The following is a 24,939-nucleotide window of genomic DNA, read 5'->3' as shown; positions in this document are numbered from 1 at the left end:
TGTCATTATTTGAGTTGCGAGCTGAACTAGCCACTTTTCATAGAACACTATTTTTACTTGAAACACTGATGGACAGACAAACTATGATTTGTACACTTGAGTACAGGTGCGATTCAACTTAAGATGGAGTTACATCCTGATAAATCCTTTGTAAATTGAAACTATAGTAAGTTGAAAATGCATTTAATACACCCAACCTTCCCAGCATCATAGTTTAGACTACCCTGCCATAAACGTGCTCAGAACATTTATTTTAGCTTACAGTTGGACAGTTACTTACCTTGAGTCTCATCTCAAGAGTAAGTGCCTTCCTCCTTTTTGTCATCAGAAGCAGAAGACATGTTTTATAGACATGATGGTGTGTAAAAAACACAAAACATGGTATCCAAAAACCGCTGTCAACACAGTACACCATAGGGTACCCGTTGTTTATCCTTTTCATCACTGGCTGGGAGCTGAGGCTGGCTGCTGCTGCCCAGCCTCACAAGAGAATATCGAACTGCATGTCACTAGCCCAGGAAAAGATCAAAATTAAAAATGTGAAGTACTCTTTCTACTGAATGTGTATTGCTTTTGTACCATCTTCAAGCATAAAGTTGAAAAATCTTAAGTGGAACCAAGTAAGTTGGCAGTTCCTATATTTGAAGTAAGCATCTCACTTCAAAAAGAAAAAAAGAATTGATAGAATTATTTGGCCAATAAAATTTGAGCTTTCAAGAAAAAAAATAAGAGCCCTAGCTGGTTTGGCTCAGTGGATAGAGCGTCAGCCTGCGGACTGAGGGGTCCTGGGTTCGATTCTGGTCAAGGGCACATGCCTGGGTTGTGGGCCTGATCCCTATTGGAGGAAGTGCAAGAAGCAGCCAATTAATGATTCTCTCTCATCATTGATGTTTCTATCTCTCTTTCCCTCTCCCTTCCTCTCTGAAATCAATAAAGATACTTAAAAATAAATAAGAATTTCTGAAAACTCGATCCTGCTACCATGAGCTTAACAGTAAGTCCTGATTTTAATTATTTTTTAAAATATATTTTATTGATTTTTCACAGAGAGGAAAGGAGAGAGATACAGAGCTAGAAACATCAATGAGAGAGAAACATCGATCAGCTGCCTCCTGCACACCTCCCACTGGGGATGTGCCCGCAACCAAGGTACATGCCCTTGATTGGAATCGAACCTGGGACCCTTCAGTCCGCAGGCCGACGCTCTATCCACTGAGCCAAACCGGGTAGGGCAGTAAGTCCTAATTTAATGTAGCAGATAGATCAGTTCTGTGATGTAAAGCAAAGCAGCATCTAACAAAGCCAATATTACCATAGGCTAATTGATGCAAGCAGAAGTTAAGTTTTTATGGCATCTCATCAACATTTATAACAAATAAAGGATGCTATTCCAGGACCTGCTGTACTTAAAAACATTTCTAATGAGATTAATGCTGAAATGTATGGATGTGATGTTTTTAAATTATATGTTGTGCCATTATTTGGAAGATCTGTGAACTCAGGGAACCAATATTATCCAAGTGACCAATGCATGATATTAAAAAAAAATCCCTTTAGAGTATAAGATGGATTTTCATATAACATACTAGAGACTCTGCACAGATTCATGCACCAGTGGGGTTCCTCAGCGTGGCCTGCGGGGATCATGCCAAAACCGGCAGCCCAACCCCGCCTGCCGCTCCTGCTCATCCCGGGCCCACTGCGCCTGTCGCTGCTGCCGCTGGGTAGGCTCGCTGCTGCTCTGCTGCTGTCCGGGCTGCGGCAGCCAGCTGTGAGCCCTGTATCTAGCTCCCCTCAGTCAGCTGAGCAGCACTCCCACAGTGGAAGCGCACTGACCACCAGGGGGAAGCTCCTGCATTGAGCGTCTGCCCCCTAGCTGTCAGTGCACATCATAGCAAACAGTCCAATGGTCGTTTAGGGGCTTTTATATACATAGGTTATGTAAAGTTTCATATTCCATATTATAAATAACTTTCATGAAACTACGACTTGTGAAGTTTTGATGTAGCATCAAAGAAAACTGTCTACAGTTATTTGAAAAGACTATTAAATTCTCTGCCCTGGCCTTTGTGGCTCCAGAGGTCACCCAAGAGGTCACCAGTTTGATTCTGGTCAGGGCACATGCCTGGGCTTAATCCCTAGTAGGGGTGTGCAGGAGGCAGCCAATCCATGTTTCTCCATCATCAATGTCTCTGCGCCCTTCCTCTCTCTCAAACGTCAATACAAACATTTTAAAAAATAAATAAAATAAACTTTACTTTCCCAACAGAATGAAGGCAGGTATTTCAAGTTAAACAGTATATGATAGATTCAATGCTGAGCAAATATGAAAATCTATTAGTAAGTCAGACATTATAGAGATTTTTTAAAATGTAAAATAGCCCGTGGTTCAGTGGTTGAGCGTCAGCCTATGAACCAGGAGGTCATGGTTCGATCCCCAGTAGGGGGCATGCTGAGGCAGCTGATTCATGATTCTCTCTCATCATTGATGTTTCTATCTCTCTCTCCCTCTCCCTTCCTCTCTGAAATCAATAAAAATATATTTTTTAAAAATAAAAAATAGTCCTACTTTTCTCACTAATTATTTTTCTTTTGAAAAAAATAATTTTTATTAAAATGTTAGTTACATGAAATTGATTATTTTAAACAAATTGATGAATAACCAGTTTCTCAGTTTTCATTTCTAGTATGGTAAACATATAAAATTCATATAAACAAAATTCTTTTTGGGGTCCTTTGTTTGGGAGTGCAAAAAGAGTCCCAAGAACAAAAGGTTTAAGAATTGTTGCTTTAGAAAAAATGTATAAAGAAAGTAAACTTTCTGTAAGGCCAGAGAAATTGAAATTGATGTCTTTGAAAATGTGTTCAGTAATCTATACTTGGCAGAAAATTAGCAATTTCTTTGGTTTCCCTTGTCAGTTCTTAATCAGATATAAAATATATTCATTTGAATTTAGAATGTCTTTCTCAAATCATTTTTAAGTTAGACATTTACTTGTGCAATATTGCTAGTGTTGACTGAGGTTAAAATAACACTAATGTGACCATTGTCTTGAAGATTACAGACCTTTATAAGTGATGCTCAAAGCCCTTCAGGAAAGTGAAAAAAGTTTATTAAGTTGACTGCATACTTAATTACTTAATGTGTTCTTTTTTAATTGAACTCTTAGTGGAGTTTCTGGACTTACTTGACTAATGAGAACTTGATAAATATGTCGTTTCCCGGGACCTGTGGACTGTGTTTAGTCAGGGGTAAATGTTTAATGCAGTTCTATTCTTGGCCCTACTTACAGGGTTTGGTGATTGGATGCTAAAGCTAAAAATATCTGAATGTGTGTTTTTCTGACTCTCTCTGCAGGATGATGTAGCTTTGCCAAAGACTTCGAAGCTAAGCAGAAAATGAGCTTAACATCCTGGTTTTTGGTGAGCAGTGGAGGCACTCGCCACAGGCTGCCACGAGAAATGATTTTTGTTGGGAGAGAAGACTGTGAGCTCATGTTGCAGGTAATGGAATCAGCCTTCCATGTATGTCTGCTCAAAACCTGGAATTGCTATAAAATATTTTTCTACTCCTTTAGGGAACACCACTATATAAATTTGAACTTTCTGGCTCTCCCTCTTGTAGCTCTAGTTACCAGTTTAAATGATTAATTAATTTTCTCCTTGAATCATGTAAAAAAAAGTTCTAAGTCTTGGAGATTATATTTTGAAAAATGAGACTCAAGAGTAGAGAAGTTTATTCTTAAGTAAGAAGATTCACATTAAGCAAATTAAAAATAAGACTGATAAATAATTCATAAAATTATGTAGCATGAAGTAAAACTGAATTTTCATCATGGACAGTTCAGTGATGCTGACATTAATTTCATGCTGCTTTTGGAGATGCCTTCCTGTAGTTTGAGCATAATTGAGCATGTTGGTATTTACTGAATTTGGTTTAAAGGAGTTATTTTTAAAAAGATAGTTGTAAGATATTTTTGAGTGCTGTGATTAGCAGAAAAGTAGATCTTTAGATTTTGAGAATTCGTTATTATAATAGGTCCTGGCAATCTAGAATAAAGTTTATTTCCTTGGCTCCTTCCTCACCCTCTTTGTTTAAAAAATGTAAATAAGAACTTAGAGGAGAAATGTTATTAGCCCGTTGGTTCTCACGTGGGGGATCCTGCCTTCCCAAGGCCATTAGCAATATCTGGAGACATTTTGATAGTTACAAATGGTGGGCAGTGGGAGGTTGTTGCTGCTGACATCGAAGCAGTAGTGACCAAGAAGCCAGGGGTGCTGCTAAACTTCTACACTGTCCAGCGCACTTCCTTCCACCACCACCACATACATACAACAGAGAACCATCTGGCCTCAAATAACAATAGTGCTGAGACTGAGAAACGCCGAATTATCCCGAGAAGAATCTAATTGGCATATGCTCATTACATTTTTACTTTAAAGGATGTATTTTGTAGTCTTGAGACAAAAAAGTAAAGCTACTATATAGCTTTATGAATAGATGAGTAAGTTGCATATGCAATGACACCTTAAAAAAATTCAATGAGAGAAATAGAACAGTACAGAGATTTTCTGGGCTCCTCAGTGAGATGGAGTGGTGAGCAGGGCAACTGAGAAACAGGCAGTAATGATTCTATGTGGATGTAGGCCCATTGAAACTGGACCATATCTTAGGTTCAGATCAGGGAAACATTCATCTGCGAGTGGAAGAGATGCTCTTCATGTGTCATCCCAAAAAATGTGAGAATAGCTAGTTAGGAGCTGCCAGGGTCAGTCCCTCCTTACATGGAAATAAGAATGTTGCAAATGGAAGGTGAGAGTCTGACACCAATATGGACCCCTGTCCACACTGTTCTAAGGACTTTTGCTCTTTCTTTATTTTCTCACAGAGAGATTATTTATGATGACCTATTCAATATTTTTTTGAGAGCCTACATGTACTTGAAATCTCGCTTGCCTCACAGCATGTAGAGATTTTTATCCTTAGACTAATTCAACTTGGTAAATCCACAATAAGGAGAAATTATTTTCCTAGTGGTACTACAGTTGTTTCTTATCACCCTAATAACTGAATTTAGCACTTAATTGATTTAAATAGAGCAACAAATTAAAGCACAGCATGAAGTTTGAATGATTTTTAGCTTAAATGCAGTGGTTATAGCTGTAATTTGCCATAATAGATGGTTTTCCAGGTAAGCTGTAGGGAAGTAGCAGTGATGCTACTTTCTATAAAGTTACTCTTAATTCTGATATTTGCAGTTTGTCCTAGAGAAACCGAGATTTCAGAGAAAATAAAATAATACTAGAAAACAACTTTTAAAACCTGTGAGAAGACCAAGAGCGTAGGTATGATGAATGTTTAGGTGTTGTTGGAAGATTGTGTTAGGTCACATACTGTTTCTTCTTAGTGTCAGTTACTTGAATATACAGGTATTGTATTCTAGAAGGAAGGACCAAAACTTTCTTAGTGTGGAATGTAAGCTAATTGGGGAAAAGCTTTTAATTTTAGTAATATTTATTTGGAAAGGATCATTTCAACTAAGGTTTACGTCTGTATAATTATTTTATTAGATGCTGGCCTGTTCCCCATATGTAGCTGGAGTTAAGTTCTGTTTGTTTGCTTTAACAAAAAATGTCTAAGGTTAACATTTCCTCTAAGTGCTCTTGTTTTTCTCTCCCCTGTTGCCTTTTGCGTTTCCCTAGAGACTCCTTCAATAGTCTGGGTGTGTGTTTGTTTTCCCATTTGTAATCCCTTATTATGTATATACTAGGGGCCTTGTGACGAATTCATGCACAGGTGTGGGCGGGGGGGGGGGGGGGGGTGTCCCTCGGCTTGGCCGGTGATCCAGGCCGATCGGGCTGTCTCGCCCAGTCTCAATTGGGGCCAATGGGGGCTGGCCGGTCGGGGAGGGACCCCGGGAGGGCTCCAGGGTGTGCCTGGCCCACCTCACTCAGTCCTGATGGGCCAGACCCCAGCAGCAAGCTAACCTACTGGTAGGAGCATCTGCCCCCTGGTGGTCAGTGCACGTCATAGCAACTGGTCGAGCGGTCAACCAAATGGTCAGCTGATAGCTTGGACACTTAGCATATTAGGCTTTTATGTATATAGATATAAATTCCTGTTGATGTGATAGTGAGGTTTGAGGGAAGGGGAAGCATTCTATAAAATTCTATGACTTTTAGTTCTCAGTCTTTTAGTGGGGCTGTGACCTTCATAGATACACCCCACCTGTGAAGGAGTGGGCATTTCCATCCCCCTATGTCTGTTAGAGTCTGCTGAAACTCAAGTTGGTTGAGGTCTGATAAAGTAGTTTTCCTTGAGGGCATGTCACTGGTAAGAACAGAATGCTCTGGGTGTATTTCGACCTCGTTATTTTTCCCCTCACCCCTCCTCCAGCAGGCGAAGATTCTTCTATCTTCACCGTGAGATCCTTGTTGGAGGTAAAACTAGTGAAAAAGTGATGTCCCCTCCAGGCTATGCCCCTAGGTGTTTTCATCTCTAGGTCACACTCAAGTCTGTAGCAATTAGTCGTGCTATCTTCAGGTTTTCTACTATTTGCTGCCTGAAGTAATGGGTTCTGCTTCCAGTAGCCTGCGACTCTCTGTATTTGCCTGTCTTAGGTTGGCAGTTGGTCTTATGACCTCAATTCTCTGATGAAAATAAGATGAGATTTTGATTTTCAGTTTGGTCAGCTTTTTTCTGATGAGGATGGGTGCAGTGACTTCCAAGCTCTTCGTACATTGGAGTAGAGACATGGAAGTCACATCTCCTCCCCATTTGGGATACTTCTTTTGCTTCTAGTATATCAAGGTTCACTTAGTAACCCTGTGATAAATGGTTATTGAGTTCCGATTTAGTGGTTCTCAGACCATTTCTTTCAGTGAGTGGATGGTATTTGTTTCCTTTCAGTAAAAGTTTCCACAGGCTTATAGTCTGTTTTTCAGGTGCTTCCATCTGCAAACAGCTCTGGAGAGGGAGGGAAGAACTTTAAAGAGACTTAAAAACAATTTTTAAAAATCAGTTTGTCATTTGAATTCTTTTCTGTGACTTTCTCCTTTCAGAGTTCATTTATGAATTCCAGGTTTAGAATCCAGGTTTGAACTTAGGATAATTTTATTCAGGAACATCTGCATTGTGTCCCTTTTCTCTAAATCTTGGGACTCCTCATACAATTTATGTTGTAGTTTTCAGTATTAAAAGAAGAAAATGCTATAGGGTATTTTATTTTTACAATATATGCAAAACATAAAACTATAATTCACATGATTTCCATATTATAATTTTAAATTATAAAAAAAATCATACATTCAAGAAAGTCAGCTGACTTAAATTCTGTCAAACGTAGAATGTGTGAATTTGGTAGAAAAGAATGTCTTAAAATTATGGCTGCTTCCCTCTTTGGGGAGTGCTGCCAAATTTGCATTTTATAGTGACACAATAAAATATCATTTAATCCACTTTTGCTATGATATTTCCCTATTTTTACTAATCTATTAATATAGAGTATCTAGTAAAAAAATCTTAAAAAGAAAAAAAATCTTTGTGCTTGTTTATTCTGGTGTTTTTTTATATTTATTAACTGTGATCAATGCCTTCAGTCTCGTAGTGTGGACAAGCAGCACGCTGTCATCAATTACGATGCCTCCGCAGATGAGCATCTGGTCAAAGACCTGGGCAGCCTAAACGGGGTAAGTGACGAGTTTATTTTTGGTCTTTTTGATTATCAGTTTAAGGCGGTAAGAAGATAAATCAGGTTCCATTTCCTATTTGTATTGTATTGTATTTCCTTTAGTTTGCATTTTACTTTTATTTTTTTAAATAGATCTTTATTGATTTCAGAGAGGGAGAGATAGAAACATCAATACTGAGAGAGAATCGTCAATCGGTTGCCTCCTGCAAGCCCCCTACTGGGAAGTGAGCCCACAACCCAGGCATGTGCCCTGACCTAGATTCGAACCGTGACCTCCTGGTTCATAGGTCGGAGCTCAACCATTGAGCAATACTGGCTGGGTACATTTTACTTTTAAATGCTTACTAAGCATTTAGGGACCATACAATAGAATATAAAACTAGCCTATTTCCCAAGAAACTGTATAAAAGCAGTAAACACAAGGATTCAGAAAGTTGTTGGTTATTTATCTGTCATTTTTAAGAAAATCTTTGGAGAGATGAGATGAAAGCTTGGCCTCACTGAATGGCTTGAATTTATCTGTGGGAAACCAATCGAAAGCCATGGCAGTAAGAATGCAGAAAAGCATTCTTGGGAGACAGAGAAGTATGGGTTAACTTTAGAAAAGAAAGGTGGAAATGCGGTTTGGTGCTAGATGGTGGTAAACTTAGGACCTTCTATACCAGAGCAGAGAGAAATGAAACATATCCATTTACCTGAACGAATGTGATCTGAATACCAGTGTTCATTGTGGCTTTGATTTCTACTTTGAAGATATTTTGTGTTACTGCAGTGATTTTTCCCCCTAAATCTTCATTTGATCTTTTTACATTGGCAGAATAGAAATAGCCACAGAATAAGAAAAAGCTGAAGTATTGAATAGTTTATCCTGCTTTTTTCTCCATTTTCTTATGGGCTCTGCTAACATAAGGAAATATAATATTCTTCATATCTGTGCTATTGAATATCTTAAAATGAGTGCAACAGAAAGTAAATGTATCCCAACTGCTTCTAACTGCTACTGCTTTTCAAAATATACATAAAACTTATATGCAAAAACATATGCAGAAAATTGGCAAATATGGTAAAACATGTTTTCTTGTTCTGAATTGGCCTGCTATGGAAGGACTTTGGTGTTTATTCTTTGAGATAATTTTTTTTGTAAGAATATTTTTATTGATTTCAGAGGTGAAGGGAGAGGGGAGAGAGATAGAAACATCATTGATGAGAGAGGGAATCATTGATCGACTGCTCCTGCACGCCCCCTACTGGGGATCGAGCCTGCAACCCGGGCATGTGCCCTTGACCGGAATCGACCCCAAGACCTGCACTCCGCAGGCCCATGCTGTAGCCACTGAACCAAACCAGCTAGGGCTGAGATAATTTTTTTGTCAGCGTGTCTTCCTGTTGGTTTTACTCAAGCCTTTTTTTGTTTCTTGTGGCACATAGGACTAAGTGTACATTCTTCGGGTTTGAACTGAAATATCTCATATTTGGCATCGCCCACATTTCCAAAGTCAGGCTCCATCACACTTTCCCTTGCCATACCTCCAAACAGCAGCTCCTACTATCCAAATAATTTGTTAGAGTTTCTTCAGCCTAGTACTTCTCCCATCTGCCTTGTCATTTATAAAATTTGTACTTGTTTTTAAAAGTAAAACTCATTCTGGCCAGCGTGGCTTAGTGGTTGAGCAGTTACAGTTCGATTCCCCATCAGGGCACATGCCCCGGTTGTGGGCTCGATCCCCAGTAGGGGGCATGCAGGAGGTAGCTGATCAATAATTCTCTCTCATCATTGATGTTTCTATCTCTCTCTCCCTTTCCCTTCCTCTCTGAAATCAATAAAAATATATATTTAAAAAGAAAAAAAAACACCCCAAATTCCACTTTTTCATGAAGGAAGCAAAGACACAAGGTATTTAGGAATATTAACTGGCTGATGTTAACATGTTGAATGGATTGAAGTAGAAAGAGATATGCAGACCAGGTAGAGGCTGTTTTAACATGAGGCATATCAGGAAGCAAGCGGTTCTGATTTCCAGCTCCTGGCTGCAGAATTCCATTCCTGTCTTCCTTCTCTGCACCTTTAAACCTTGGTTTGTATCTCTCTTTGGGGTGCTTGATTCTGCACCTCGTGTTCAGTCTGCTGTCGCTGTGCTGCACCCTGAGCTCCTGAACATTCGTGTGTCCTTTGCTTTTATAAATATTCTGCAGAGCCCAGCTCAGGGCTCTGCACGGTGCATGAACCCACTAAGTCTTCTTTTAATGGAATTGAGTTAATTTTCTATATGAAGGACTTTAAGACTTGAATTTAGTTCTGTATGTAGAATATTTTTATCATGTCACATTCTGTGTATAAGTCTAGAAAGTTTCATATTGACCACAGTGCTGTTCTAAGGTGTCATTACATTATTATCTAGGAAATTAATAAGTGTGAATTACATCGAAGTGAAATTGATAAGAGTATGACCAAATATAAAAAGTATTTGCTGTTGATTATAAAATCAGGTGAAATATTAACTTCTAAGTTTCTCTAGGCTCATCTTTCTTATGATTTGATTACAATGAAAAATTTTATGAAATACAATAACTCACAGAGAGCATTGTCTGCATGTTGAACTTGAAATCAGGACCTGGGTTTAAATCTCAGTCTGTAATTTACCAGTGGTCTAACCTGAGACAAACCATTTAATCTGTCTGAACTTCAGTTTCCTCATATCTATTCATATTAGTTCCCAAAGTTGTATGGAAATGGAATGAGTTAACGTTTATGAATTTGAAGACTCAATGCAAAATTTAGTTATCTTGCTCCAGTTTTAAACCAATGAAACAGGAATTCATTCCCTCTCTTTAGTATTGAAAGCATTAAATGTGGCACTGTATGTGGGCATGTGCCTGTTACAGAACTCAAAGCATCCCACGAATGATAAAGGTACTGTCACCCTAGTGACAGCTAGGAAATATGCCAGAACTGCCTTTGGTAGCCAAAGTCTGTGAACTACCAACTGTCACCCATTTTATTCATAAGAGAATGTGTAGACTGTTGTTCCGCCTACTTACTCTTTTTTTTATATATATAACTTCTTTTCTTTTTGGTTCTCTGATTGAATGATTTTTTTTCTACCCTGTCTTCTAGTTCACTGATCCGATCCTCGGCTTCCCCTAATCTGCTGTGTATTCCTTCCAATGTGTTCTTTATTAGTGCTCTGTCATTCTTCATTTCCGACTGTCATTCTTTATTTCATAGTTACTCTGTCTTTTCTCATGCTGTTCAGCATCTTTGCCATCATTACTCTGAACTCTGTTTCAGATAAATTTCTTATCTACATTTCATTTATCTCTTCTTCTGGAGAATTCTCTTGTTCTTTCATTTGAGGGTTGTTTTTTTGTCTCCTTATTTTGACTGACTGTTTGGGTTTGTGACTATGTATTCCAGCCTATTTACTCTTAATATTCATACAATTCTAGAAATGTGAGCATTAGGTTAAAAGTAGTCATTTCAGAAGTAAAGGGATACATGTAGGGGTTATGAGCCCCACTCGAAACCGTACAAGTGCTGTAACCTTAAGCAGGTTACTTAATTCTTCTGTTCCTCAACTTTTTAAAATAGAAATAGTAAACTAGCCGTGTTCTCAGGTTGTTGTCAAGCGCTAAATAAGTTAATCATTTTAACTACTTTTAATAGTCAGCATTCATAAGTATTAGTTGTTGTTATGGTAAGAAAAACAGTTAAAACAAATTAAGCACCCTGTAGTCCACATACTTTTCTAAAATACACTGTTGTATTTTTTTAAAAGCATTTACCAACTAAATTCAAGCTTTAAATCACTCTACCTGTGACCACTTTCACTTCTTCTCTCTTTAATTTTACCCTAAGCCCAGCCAGTGTGGCTTAGTGGTTGAGTATAAGACATTTTTAAAATTTAAAATATATGTAATACATGATGGCTATAAGATTTTATTCTCTCAATTATGTAATTTAGTTGCATGAAGATTAAATAGGTATTTATCTAGGTCGGTTTGCTTCTGTGAGGTTCGTGGTTTGCATGGGGAGTTTGGGAGCTGGCCTGGCTTGGGCACCCAGCTTCCTTGATGTGGAGAGAACCTCAGATTGTAGTTCAGACCTGAATTTGAAGTCCATAGCCCCCCATTCTGAACTCGGAGCTCTCCATGTTGCCCCACTCTCTGTGCCTCATTGTCCTCCTCTGTCCTGCCTACAGGTAGAGGTCTGATCAAATGGCGCATAACGAAGTCTCTTTTTCCTCCATGCTTATTGGTCAACATGCTTTAGCATTGCTTTAATGAAATGATTTTTTGATGTGTTGCTCTTTGAAATTGTCTCTCCTCCTCTTACAGTTTTAGATCTTCAGGAGACTACTTCCCCCCAGGTGTTTCCACTTCGTTTTGTAAGCTGGAATTTTGTGTCTGGCTCTTATGTCCTAAGCATCTTTAGACCTTAGGGAATATTTCTGTCATAAATGCCAGTATGATACAGTTATGTTTGTTGATCTCTGAAAGGACCCAGTCCATGTGTTAAACACACAACAGGTACTTAATATCTAAGAGAGTTGAGCAGTCTTAAGCTTTACAATGGATCTTATAGCCCAGCCAGCGTGGCTCAGTGGTTGTTGCATGTCAACCTGTGAACCTGGAGGTCACAGTTCAATTCCTGGTCAGGTCATGTGCCCTGGTTGTGGGCTCTGTCCCCAGTGTGGGGCATGCAGGAGGCAGCTGATCGATGATTCTCTGTCATCATTGATGTTTCTGTTTTTCTCTTCCTCTCCCTTCCTCTCTGAAATCAATAAAAATATTTTTAAAAACGGATCTTATAGGTCATCTTAGGCATTTTGAGTAAATATGGTGTTTTAGGTTTAGACATTTTAAAAATAAAATTGGCCTAAAACTGTGGCATTCCACTTACACAGTGCATTGATTGTTTATCTCCTGTTTACTACACACCCGTGAATTAACCTTTTCTTTTATTCTTCTCTTTTCCTATCATTTTTCTCACCTTTTTTTGCAGTTATATATAGAATATTTTGACTTATATTTAGAATATTCAAGATAAAAGTTTTAAAACACTCTAAAATATTCATTTTGGGAATGAACCTGAAATTAGAGTGTTAAATGCCTGATGCCTTTGATTTTTCTTTGCATTAATTTTCTTTCTGTGAAGCATGTTGGGAGCATACGATTTAGGATTCCTCATAAACCAGCCACACTTAGGTGTGCTCGCGAGTTGTAGCAGCATTTCACTTCCTCCAAATTATCAGTGTTTGAAATAAAGAGCGCAGCTTCTTTTTTTTAATTTGTCTTTATTGTTGAAAGTATTACAGGTGTCCCCTTTTTCCCCCCATTGACCCCCTCCACCCCACACCTGCCCCTCCCCGGCCTTCACCACCCTATTGTCTGTGTCCATGGGCTATGCATATAGGAAGTAAGTTCCCAGGTTTTTCTCTCCCCACCCCTGCCTTCCCTCTGAGATTCATCAGTCCCTTTCCATGCTTCTATGTCTCTAGATCAGCCGTGGGCAAACTACGGCATCCGGCCCGTTTGAAATGAATAAAACTTAAAAAAAAAAAAAGACCGTACCCTTTTATGTAATGACTAGGGGCCCGGTGCACGAAATTCGTGCACTGGGTGTGTGTGGGGGGGAGTGTCCCTCAGCCCAGCCTGCCCCCTCTCACATACTGGGAGCCCTCAGGCGTTGACCCCCATCACCCTCCAATCGCAGGATCAGCCCCTTGCCCAGGCCTGACGCCTCTGGCTGAGGCGTCCGGCCCGGGCAACGGGGACCCGCAGCTGCAGCGGCCCCACAATCGTGGGCTTCGCTTTAGGCCCAGGCAAGGGACCCCTAGCTCCTGGGACTGCCAGCTTCGACCGTGCCCAGCTCCCATCGCTGGCTCCACCCCTACTTCCTGCTATCACTGGCCAGGGCGGCAAAGGCGCCTGATTCTCCGATCATGGCTGGGGGGCAGGGCAAAGGCGGCCCCAGGGCAGCCTTTGCCCTGCCCCCCAGCTCTTAGCTCCCCCTTGGGTTTCCGATCACTGTCAGTGGCAGGGGGCTTCTTCCTGCTTTCCCTTTCGCCTCCCTGCATTGTGCCTACATATGCAAATTAACCGCCATCTTGTTGTCAGTTAACTGCCAATCTTAGTTGGCAGTTAATTTGCATATAGCCCTGATTAGCCAATGAAAAGGGTAGCTCGTACACCAATTACCATTTTTCTCTTTTATTAGTGTTGATGTTTACTTTGAATTTATATTAGTTCACACAAACACTCCATCCATGCTTTTGTTCCAGCCCTCCGGTCCAGTTTAAGAACCCATTGTGGCCCTTGAGTCAAAAAGTTTGCCCACCCCTGCAGTTCTGTCTTGTTCATTAGTTTATTTTGTTCATTAGATTCCACATATGAGTGAGATCAAGTGATACTTACCTTTCTCTTGACTGGCTTGTTTCGCTTAGCATAATGCTCTCCAGGTCCCTCCGTTCTGTGGCAAAGGGTAAGGAAAGATTGCAACATGTATTTTGACTGGATTTTTTTCTTCTCTTTGATGCTTGTGATATAACCTTTATATAGAGACCTTCCTTGAGTATTTGTCCACTTAAAAATAAATCGAATAAGCTTTGGAACAAAAGCATCAGAAAAGGAGAGAATCCAGTCAAAAACTTTTGAAAAAAATATGTACTAGTTTAGGTTGGGTTTTTGTTGAAAAATATTGCATGACTGTTATAGAATGGCTAACTGGATGAAAAATACTCTGTGTATTTTTTGTCCTTGAAACACTCTTGTCTCTTCTTGTGTGAGAGAGAGTCTTACGTTAGAGAAAACTCATCTGGGATTCTCCTCATCTGAAGACTCGTGGTCTGCTAGTTTGCTTACATTATTATCAGTTTTATCATTGTTGTTACAGTCTGAAGTACTGCTGTCTCTCTCTTTGAATGTGTCTTATAATTGTGAAATAGTTTCCTGCTTTCTCCTTTATGGACATTAAATGAAAAATTCTGAATTCTCAGTTGATAGCTAAACAAAACAAACAAACAAAAAAAGGACAAAGATTCTGTCCAGATGTCTTTTATATTTTTTTTTGAAAGATGTTGCAATATTTTGTGCAACTCAGTAAGAAAAGTGAGGGTTGGTGCAATAAATCATGTCTTATTTCATGATTGCATCATCCTGCTATCCCTTTCACTGCCACACCACTCGCCATATGTGGCTGAGGAGAACTGAAAATGTGAATAGTCTGAAGTACACAAACAAGAATGTAAAATATCTTATGAATTTTTATATTCATTTGTTGGAATGGTACTTTTTTGGACATATGGGTCAAATTAAAAGGCCCGGGAGGAGTGGGTGTGGGGTGGAAGGGATCAATGGGAAAAAAGGGGGCATCTGTAATACTTTCAACAATAAAGATAAATTTTTAAAAAGAACAGAAAAAAAAGTATTTATTAAAGTTAATTTTACTTCTTTCTTTTTACCTCATTAATGTGCCTACTAGGAAATTTAACAGTACATCCGTGGCTTGCAATCTATTTCTGTTGGATAGTGTTTATGTTAGGTAATTCCATTATTCTATTTTCTTGTTTTGGTCACTTTCTGCATAGTTAGAAAAATTGATGCGTAATGGTGAAATAATTACAGGCTAGTAAAATAGTAGAATGTTTTATGATACAGGAAAAATATATCGCTAAGATCTCATATGTATATTAGATTCATAAAGGGTCCAAAGGACTCATCGCAACTATAAAACAGAATGAGTTTTATTTCGTTTTCTTAAAAAGTAAATTTTCTTCTTGTTCTTTCAAAAAAGTCTAAGAATAAAAGTACTGAAATAGCAATCCTTGGAAATAATTAGAATTGTCCAAAAAAAAACTAACCGAGTCCAGTACATTCTGATGACGTGGAGAGTTAAGGACCCTTTATAACTTACCGGCTTCAGGTTAGGAGCTTTTCTTGGCTGTTTTAGGTGTTAGATTTGTCTTGGCAGCCTGGTGGGCGTAGGCTGTGACCTGCTTCTCTCTGTGTTGCTAGTCATGAGATAAAGGGCTTAGTATGGAATATTTTACCAGCGTATGAGATGCAGGACACATTTTATGATACACAAACTGTATTAGCCACCATGTGTTATGTATGAGTTTTGAGTATTTGCTTTTCTGAAATGCAGTAATTAATGCTTCAATATGTATCCTAACATCTCGTTTTTTTCCTTGTAGACATTTGTGAATGATGTAAGGATTCCAGAACAGACTTATATCACCTTGAAACTTGAAGATAAGCTGAGATTTGGATATGATATCCTTATCTGATTTTGTGCATTTATTAAATTCATTCAAAAATCTCTACTCTGGTGTACATTAACATTTCTTGAGACATAAAAATTCTCAGTACAGGCATGCTAGAAGTCTCTGTGCCTTCCCATACTGAAATACCTGTTTAAAAATAATATATATATATTTTGTTGTTGTTGCTATGCCTGCTCCTAAAAATAATTCTGGAAAATTTGATGGACCCCTCTATTTTTAACATTGGTCTCCCTGCAGTGCTATTACATATGTAGTTTGAATATCAAAGAATGTAACTGGGGAGAGGACAAGGGGATGTTTAATATTAGCCCAGCCTGGAGACCTTTTTTTTTTGTTGGATGATAATGGCACAGATCAGCCTCCGGGAGGAATATACAAATTTAACCCTGCCCTGTCTTCCATTCCTACTTTTACTGCATTTTATTTATTTCTTCTCTTTGCCTAGTTAATTCAAAATTGTTAATATACTGTGTCTCCTAAGACCCACACTCCCTGATTAAGTACAGTATGCACTTAATGTGTATTTTATTTTACTTATTTTTTATTTTTTAAGTATTTGTATTGACTTCAGAGAGAAAGGGAAGAGAGATAGAAACATCAATGATGACAGAGAATCATTGATCAGCTGCCTCCTGCACGCCTCCTATTGGCGATCGAGCCCATAACCCGGGCATGTGCCCTAACCGGAATTGAACCGGGACCTCCTGGTTCATAGGTCAACACTCATCCACTGAGCCACACTGGCTGGGCCACTTAGTGTATATTTTAAAATCTTTTGTTTAAAAATAGGATTCTAAGAACTGAACAGGGACATGATTCTCCTACTGCCTACGCTAGGGCAAAGAATCACCAGTAAAGAAAAAGGATATGATTGGTTGAAGAAAAAGAAAAACATGTCCATCTATTCAAAGCAGTAAGCTTTGTAAAAAGGGCTAACTGATATTCCACATTGTGCTGAATATTATTCTTGAGTGTTGATTTTTTTCAATTACTTCCTTTACCTGGAATTTGATATTGAGGAATATATTCAACATATTAGCTACTTGGATGGATTCTTATCACTTGCAGAGAAAATGTAGTCTCAGATAAGTAGAATTGATACTTAGATAAAGTAAATGCATTAACACTTTAAAATCGTTCTTAGAGCATAACTATTATTTTATATTTAACTTAAACCTGATGAAAATCTAGTTTTGTAGCACATCACATAACCTTTATACTTGTAGAGCCTAAGGAATATGTGAAAAGTGAAACCATTCAACATTAACACTTTTGAGTTGTATATTTTAAATCCTTTTGAAAATATGTATCCCATAAAATGATTAAGAATTGGCATTAAAACCTTTATTCACGGGTCATTTTCCACCAGCGTGATAAGCTTCATCAAAAAATAAATGCCAGTGGACATTGTATTTAAGTACCTCCTGAACCATTTGGCACCACCTATTTCAAAACATGAGAAAATAGGAAATATGGGTGGTGACCATGACTTGTCTGTACTTGGAACAGTTTGCTTGGCAGTCTAGATGGTGACTGCTAAAATAATCTAGAAGGGATAAACGTAATTACAAATTCACTCTTTTTTCAGAGACATGAAGATTTTTCCTGATTAATGTGGTTAATATCAATAAAAAAAAGGAAGAACACACTTCAAATTTTAATTTATTTTAACTTTTTAAAATATATATATTCTTTATTGATTTCAGAGAGGGAGAGGGAGAGAGAGCCGTCAATGATGAGAAAGAGTCATTGATCGGCTGCCTCTTGCTCGCAACCCCCCTTGGGATCAAGCCAGCAACCCGGGCATGTACCCTGGACTGGAATTGAACCCGGGACCCTTCAGTCTGCAGGCTGATGCTCTATCCACTGAGCTAAACCAGTTGGGGCCACTTTTCAAATTTTAAAAATCAAGGGTATTTTCAAAGCTCCAAAGAACTAAATTTAAGGAATTCAGATGAGCTATTTGATAAAAGAATGAAGCCTAGAAGAAGAGTTAAGATCGGTTGTTTAAACACTGTTCCTATGGAGCAGGGTCTTCTGCAAGTTGAACAAGGTATTCATCTGCTAAGGTAAAATACATATTTTTCCAAAGATATAGACAAAATTAATAGATTAAAATTTTTTTCTTGAATGGTTTTCTGACATAACTTTTTTATCTGTTTTTCTGTTTGTTTATTTTTTAAATATGTTTTTAGTGATTTTAGAGAGAGAGAAAGGCAGGATAGATAGAGACATTGATTGGTTGCTTCCTGCACGTCCCCCTACTGGAGATCAAGCCCGCAACCCAGACATGTGCCCTGACCAGGAATTGAACCAGTGACCTCTTGGTTCGTGGATTGATGCTCAACCACTGAGCAACACTGGCTAGGCTGCCATAACTAAAATCCTTTGAGTATCTCTTAGGATCTAGTACACTGCGGACCCTAATGTAGCATAATTGTATATTTCATGATCACATATCAAATAGGGAATTTTCCCAATAAGAAGATTCAAAAGAAAAAGGTTTTGGCTAACTTTAAGGAGAATTTTTAAGAATAGCCTTATATGTATATTTTTAAATCATACAAATATATAAATTTAGAAAAAAGTACGTTATTCCCATTCTTTCATTGTTTAAAATAACTGTATTCAAACATTCTCATTTATCAGTGTCTTCAACACCATGCAAGTGACATATTTTAGTAATATAGCACAGTTTTTAAGAGAATATTAATACCCATCTCAGTTGTTTGTGAATACAACACTTTCTGAAACACTGGAAATCTTGTCTCAAGTAACAAAATCTCATTATGTAATATTTGGGAAATTTTTTAAAACTTCCCCCATTTCTTCTGTGATTGGTATTTCCCCAGTGAAACAACTTACTGATTTAATTTTTAAAATACTTTTTGAAAGATGTGCTCACAATTTAATCTGCCCCTGGTGTTTTAAGGCCAGGCCCTAGGAGCAACTGAAATGATTGAAAATTTTGCTCCCATTCTGGTCTTAATTATCATTAAGTTAAAGGATGGTGTCAGAGGTCACATTACTAGTAGATGTAGATGAGTTCCCATAATGCCACTTTTAGATAAACATTCCCTGAATAAATTGAACATAGGAATGATTAGAATTACAATCACATGTAAGGAAATGAGGAATTAACCTATCAATATTAGGATTTTTAAGAAACAATTAAAATTTTTGTAAATTTATTTTTATATAATTGATATATGACTCCATACCAGTGATGGCGAACCTATCACACGCGTGTCAGAGGTGACACGCAAACTCATTTTTTTGATTGATTTTTCTTTGTTAAATGGCATTTAAATATACAAAAGAAATATCAAAAATATAAGTCTTTGTTTTACTATGGTTGCAAATATCAAAAAATTTCTATATGTGACACGGCACCAGAGTTAAGTTAGGGTTTTTCAAAATGGTGACACGCCGAGCTCAAAAGGTTCGCCATCACTGCTCTATACGCTATTGTTTATTTTGTAACTTACTGACATCATAAGTAATTGTACCTTAGTTTGTCATTTTTCTTAAGCAGCAAGAACAGTCACTTAGGTCTCTACCACAAGAAAGATGGTAGCTTTGGAGATAAAATCTGGGGCGAGGGCAGCCTCAGAATGTCATAGTCATACCAGAGTCCTCAGGAAACTCAGGAACTAAACAAGAGGATTCCTGAGTTCTTTGGTAGGCCAACACGCAGGAATCTTTTTGGTAGGTGAAGTCCAAAACCTGTCTCAAGTTTTCCCTGATCTTAGAAAGCGTTTCAGTCTAAAGGTGATACTCCAGGCTAGCCTCAGGGAATAGCCTTCACCCCCCCCCCGCCCCCCCCCCCAGAAGCTACCTGGAAGCACCAGAAAACCCTCACAGCTGGCTAAAATCATTGGTGTTGCCCATTGAAAAAAATAGACATGACCCTGGCCTGTGTGGCTCAGTTGGTTGAGCGTCATCAGGTGCACCACAAGGTTGCCTGTTCAATTCCTTGTCAGGGCACATACCCAGGTTGTGGGATCAATCCCCAATTGGGGTACGTACAGGAGGCAACCAGTCGATGTTTCACCCTCGCATCAGTGTTTCCCTCTCCCTCTCCCTTTTTCTCTCTCTCAAATCTATAAAAATAAAAAATAGAAGTAGCTTTCAACTTGTAAAAGATGCTCTGTTTTCCATTGTAAATGTAAGAATGCTCTGAATCTTCTCCAGCTGTTAATGAGTTTCTTGGGAGTAAAGCAAAACTACTTGACTTTTATTTTTCATTAAATGTACTTAGTTATGAAATACACACTTGCATCTATACCAGCAAAATATGTACCAGCATGTGTTCATAACAAAAAAGGGAAAATCTTAATATTTCACAGCTACAGGGAGCAGGGTAAAGTGAGAGAGAAGCCCCAGGCTGGGATCAGGTGAGTAGAGTATTGTCGTTGGGGTCTGCCCTTCTAATCTCAAGTTCCTTCACTATGGAATAGGAAGCCAGGTAATGGAAATGAAGAGTAGATCCCCAAAGCTCTTTACAACGCTAAAAAATTCTGAGTTTTTATTATTTGAATGAGTAGAAATACAGGTTAAATACCCTTACAAGTGTACTGCTCCTAATGCATGGGAAGCCTTTATTTTCCCCCAAGTAGTCATGGTGATTATAGCTTTCTACCCTTGAAGTCATGGGTGCTGTGAATTGGTATCGCACATGGTATAAAAGTCCTTTCATTACAGGATTAAGTAATGGTGGGAAATGTGACCTCCACTGTGTAGTGGGAGCTCTTTTTAATATACAGAGGCATTGTTCTTTGGGGCATAATAATGAAAGCATTCATTACATACAGCACTTGGTTCTGATCTGTATAGAATCCGTTGTGTGATCATGTAACCTGACCCTATGGCAATTTGTGGGGCTCAGAGATGGCTGTGGTTGCTGTAAGGACCCTAATTATAGCACTTGTTTTACATTCTCAAATGAACTGTATTTTTATCAGTGCCGAGAGTCTGAGTCATGGAATTCCTTCAGGATTTACTGGGGTAATCACTGATGAGTTACTTCCTTTTACATGTTTGTGATTAGCTGTCAATATGATTTGATCCAGGTGCTCTTCTTTTCAGTCCCATTGTTAGAACTGAAAATGTCTTTGTGCTCAGATTCATTACCCAGTGATTGCTTGGAGGCCATTATTGCCGAAGTGTGAAATTACTTGCTAGATATCAAGATTTTCTTTGGTATTTAAAATTGAAAGATTTTATATTTGTGAGTATAGTTTAACATTTAAGTCTTAGGGGGATACACTAATTTTGCTAGACTTCCCTGTTTCAAATAGGACAATTTCAAAGTTGTATTCTTCCTTAGCCCTGTTCACATACAAATCTTTTCACTGTAGTACGAGGAGAGATGAGGGTCCCTGAAGAAGCTCTAAAGGTAAAAGGCTTTTTCTTATTTCTTTCATAAACCTACTGTTTACTAGGTTTGGTTTCACTCATGGATGTTTCACTGCAATGTTTTCTAGCACGAGAAGTTTACCATTCAGCTCCAATTGTCCCAAAAATCTTCAGAACCAGAATCATCCAAATCTGCTTGTGCCAAAAGCGTGGATTCGAAGGTGGCAGATCCTCCACCAGAAGCTCAGCACAAAGCCACCGAGGCCCTGAAGGCCGAGGAGAAGGCCCTGGGTATGCTCCCCTCGCTGAAGACGCCATGTTGATACTTCATTGCAAAGTGGCAGGCTTTGTTCTCAAAATCTTGTCCATGTCCAGATAGTAATAATCTCTCTATATATATCCTATCTAATAAAAGGGTAATATGCAAATTAACCATCACTCTGTCACAAAGATGGCGGCGCCCAGTCCCCTCAGCCCCACCGCTGGAGTGTTTGGTCCTGTCAGCCCCGCTGGGGGGAGCAGTGGCCGAGCGGAGGGAGGGAGGGAGGGAAGGAGGGAGGGAAGGAGGGAGGGAGGGCGGGCCTCCGACCAGAGGCCGGCCGGGGTGTGGGATGCTGGCATCATTACAGACCGGGCTGAGGGACACTCCGCCCCCCGCACAAATTTCATGCACCAGGCCTCTAATCCTATATAATAAGAGAGAAACATACAAATTAACTGTCCCTCCACCACAAAGATGGCTACACCCACAGCTGAGGCCAAGTTCCCATAACGAGCCTTAAGGAACAATCAGGGACCTGAGGCTGCGCCCCTCCCTCCCCCCCCCCCCGCGGGGAGCTTGACAGGGGACCTCAGGCTGCGCCTCCCACCCAGCAGAGCTTGACGGGGGACCTCAGGCCATGCCCCCCATCCTGGTGCCAGGCCAGGGGACCTCAGGCCATGCCCCCCATCCTGGTACCAGGCCAGGGCACCTCAGGCCATGCCCCCGCCCGGCGCCAGGACCGGGGACCTCAGGCCACGCCCCTCGCTCAGCGGGACTTGATGGGGGACCTCAGGCCATGCCCCAGTGCTGGGCCGGGGGACCTCAGGCCACGTTCCCTACACTGGCACCGGGCCAGAGGACCTGATGCCGTGCCCCCAACCCCGGCGCCAGGCCGGGGGACCTGATGCTGTGTCTCCGAGCCCAGCAGGCTTGACAGGGACCTCAAGGTGCACTCCCCGCCCCAGTGCCGGGCCGGGGGACCTCAGGTTGTGCCCTCGACCCAGTGGGGCTTGACAAGGGTGGAACCGGCCGGGTCTGGATCTAGCCCAATGAAGGGGGATGTCTGGGTCTGGGTCTCGCACGATTTTGAGGCACACGTGGGTGGGCGGGGACTTGACTCTGGGACCCATGGTGCACCTCAGACTCTGACAGGAGGAAGATTTTCATATACATTTTACTAATTTTCTTTCATCTCTGACACTTCTATTATAGAGAAAGGGCAAATAGCAATATTAAAATATTTCCTCTATTCCTCTTTTAATGTGCATAAATTTCATGCACCGGGCCACTAGTCAACACTAATAAAAGAGAAAAATGGTAATTGGCGTACGACGATACCCTTTTCATTGGCTAATCAGGGCTATATGCAAATTAACTGCCAACTATGATTGGCAGTTAACTGCCAACAAGATGGCGGTTAATTTGCATATGTAGGCACAATGCAGGGAGGCAAAAGGGAAAGCAGGAAGAAGCCCCCTGCCACTGACAGTGATCGGAAACCCAGGGGGGAGCTAAGAGCTGGGGGGCAGGGCAAAGGCGGCCCTGGGGCCGCCTTTGCCCTGCCCCCCAGCCATGATCAGAGAATCAGGAGCCTTTTCCGCCCTGGCCAGTGATAGCAGGAAGTAGGGGTGGAGCCAGCGATGGGAGCTGGGCTTGGTCGAAGCTGGCAGTCCCAGGAGCTAGGGGTCCCTTGCCTGGGCCTAAAGTGGAGCCCACGATCACGGGGCCGCTGCAGCTGTGGGTCCCTGCTGCCCGAGCCAGACGCCTCAGCCAGAGGCGTTAGGCCTGGGCAGGGGCGGAGACAGCAATCGGAGGGGTCTGGGGGTCCCCTGCCCAGGCCTGATGCCTGGGCCAGAGGCGTCAGGCTTGGGCAGGGGGCAGAACCAGTGATGGGGGCAAATGAGGGTCCCCTGCCCAGGCCTGACACCTCTGTCAGAGGCGTCAGGCCTGGGCAAGGGGCCGATCCTGCGATTGGAGGGTGATGGGGGTCAACGCCTGAGGGCTCCCAGTATGTGAGAGGGGGCAGGCTGGGCTGAGGGACACTCCCCCCCGACACACCCAGTGCACGAATTTCGTGCACCGGGCCCCTAGTATATATATGAAAGGCTACCATGCTAATTGTTCCTCCGACCCATCAACCAATCACTATAACACACACTGACCACCAGGGGGCAGAGGCTCCGACCAGTAGGTTAGCTTGCTGCTGGGGTCCAGCCCATCGGGACTGGGCCACATGGGCTAGACAGCCGTGGGCAAACTACGGCCCGCGGGCCGGATCCGGCCCATTTGAAATGAATAAAACTAAAAAAAAAAAAGACCGTACCCTTTTATGTAATGATGTTTACTTTGAATTTATATTAGTTCACACAAACACTCCATCCATGCTTTTGTTCCGGCCCTCCAGTCCAGTTTAAGAACCCATTGTGGCCCTCGAGTCAAAAAGTTTGCCCACCCCTGGCGCTAGACACTCCCTGGAGCCCTCCTGCAGTCCTTCCCTGGCCCTGATTGTGCACCGGTGGGGTCCCTCGGCCTGGTCTGTGCTCTCTCACATTCCAGAACCCCTTGGGGCAGTGGTTCTCAACCCTCTGGCCCTTTAAATACAGTTCCTCATGTTGTGACCCAACCATAAAATTATTTTCATTGCTACTTCATAACTGTAATGTTGCTACTGTTACGAATTGTAATGTAAATATCTGATATGCAGGATGGTCTTAGGCGACCCTTGTGAAAGGGTCGTTCAACTGCCAAAGGGGTCACAACCCTCAGGTTGAGAAGCCCTGCCTTAGGGGATGTTAGAGAGCCAGTTTCAGCCCGATCCCCACAGGCTAGGCCGAGGGACCCCACCAGTGCACAAATCCATGCACTGGGCCTCTAGTAATAATAATAATAATAACAGTTTCACAGTGGACTTTAATGCAGGCAGTGCTTTCGCTGCAAAGCATTATAAACCACATTCTATGGCAGTTGTATGTGGGTGTGTTTCATATGTTTAAATATGTAAGGGAATTAAATGTAATTCACTGTACAGTATTTTTATTAATTCACATGTGTTTGCTTTTTCTTGTGAATTATAACTGAAATGAATTCATAGGAAATCCCCACTGATGCTGCATCATCACAATTATCATATTTATCATGTTCCAGAAACTGTAAACAATGCTTCAGATAAATAATCCCTTCCATGCAAAAGCAATTTTTTAAATTGAGAGGCATCACCAAATTTGTTCAAATGTAAATCTGTCAGTCCTATTAACAGCAAGTTTAAATTTAGTTAATATGCAATGCCCTATGGCTTTAAAAAAAAATTTAGTCACACCAAAATTGACTTTAATCTTTTATATTT

General features: G+C 40.5%; 1 protein-coding gene across 10 annotated transcripts in view; it reads left to right on the top strand.

Annotated features, from left to right (window-relative positions):
• The window catches only part of CEP170 (centrosomal protein 170), a 104,773-nt gene that overhangs the window by 21,011 nt on the left and 58,823 nt on the right, over positions 1 to 24,939 (top strand). For 8 of the 10 annotated variants that reach the window (XM_059677337.1, XM_059677332.1, XM_059677341.1 and 5 more), the window contains exons 2-6: positions 3,359 to 3,504; positions 7,600 to 7,689; positions 15,887 to 15,968; positions 21,319 to 21,374; positions 21,463 to 21,625. In XM_059677337.1, coding sequence (XP_059533320.1) covers positions 3,400 to 3,504; positions 7,600 to 7,689; positions 15,887 to 15,968; positions 21,319 to 21,374; positions 21,463 to 21,625 — 496 coding nt within the window. In that variant the 5' untranslated portion in view covers positions 3,359 to 3,399. Of the gene's footprint in view, positions 1 to 2,269; positions 2,341 to 3,358; positions 3,505 to 7,599; positions 7,690 to 15,886; positions 15,969 to 21,318; positions 21,375 to 21,462; positions 21,626 to 24,939 lie in introns of all 10 variants that reach the window. The other 2 variants (XM_059677333.1, XM_059677339.1) reach the window with 2 other exon arrangements.

Source organism: Myotis daubentonii, chromosome 20 (assembly GCF_963259705.1).
Source record: "Myotis daubentonii chromosome 20, mMyoDau2.1, whole genome shotgun sequence".
Lineage (NCBI taxonomy): Eukaryota > Metazoa > Chordata > Mammalia > Chiroptera > Vespertilionidae > Myotis > Myotis daubentonii.
The sequence above is the reverse complement of the archived record's forward strand: the minus strand, read 5'-3'. Positions and strand labels throughout refer to the sequence as shown.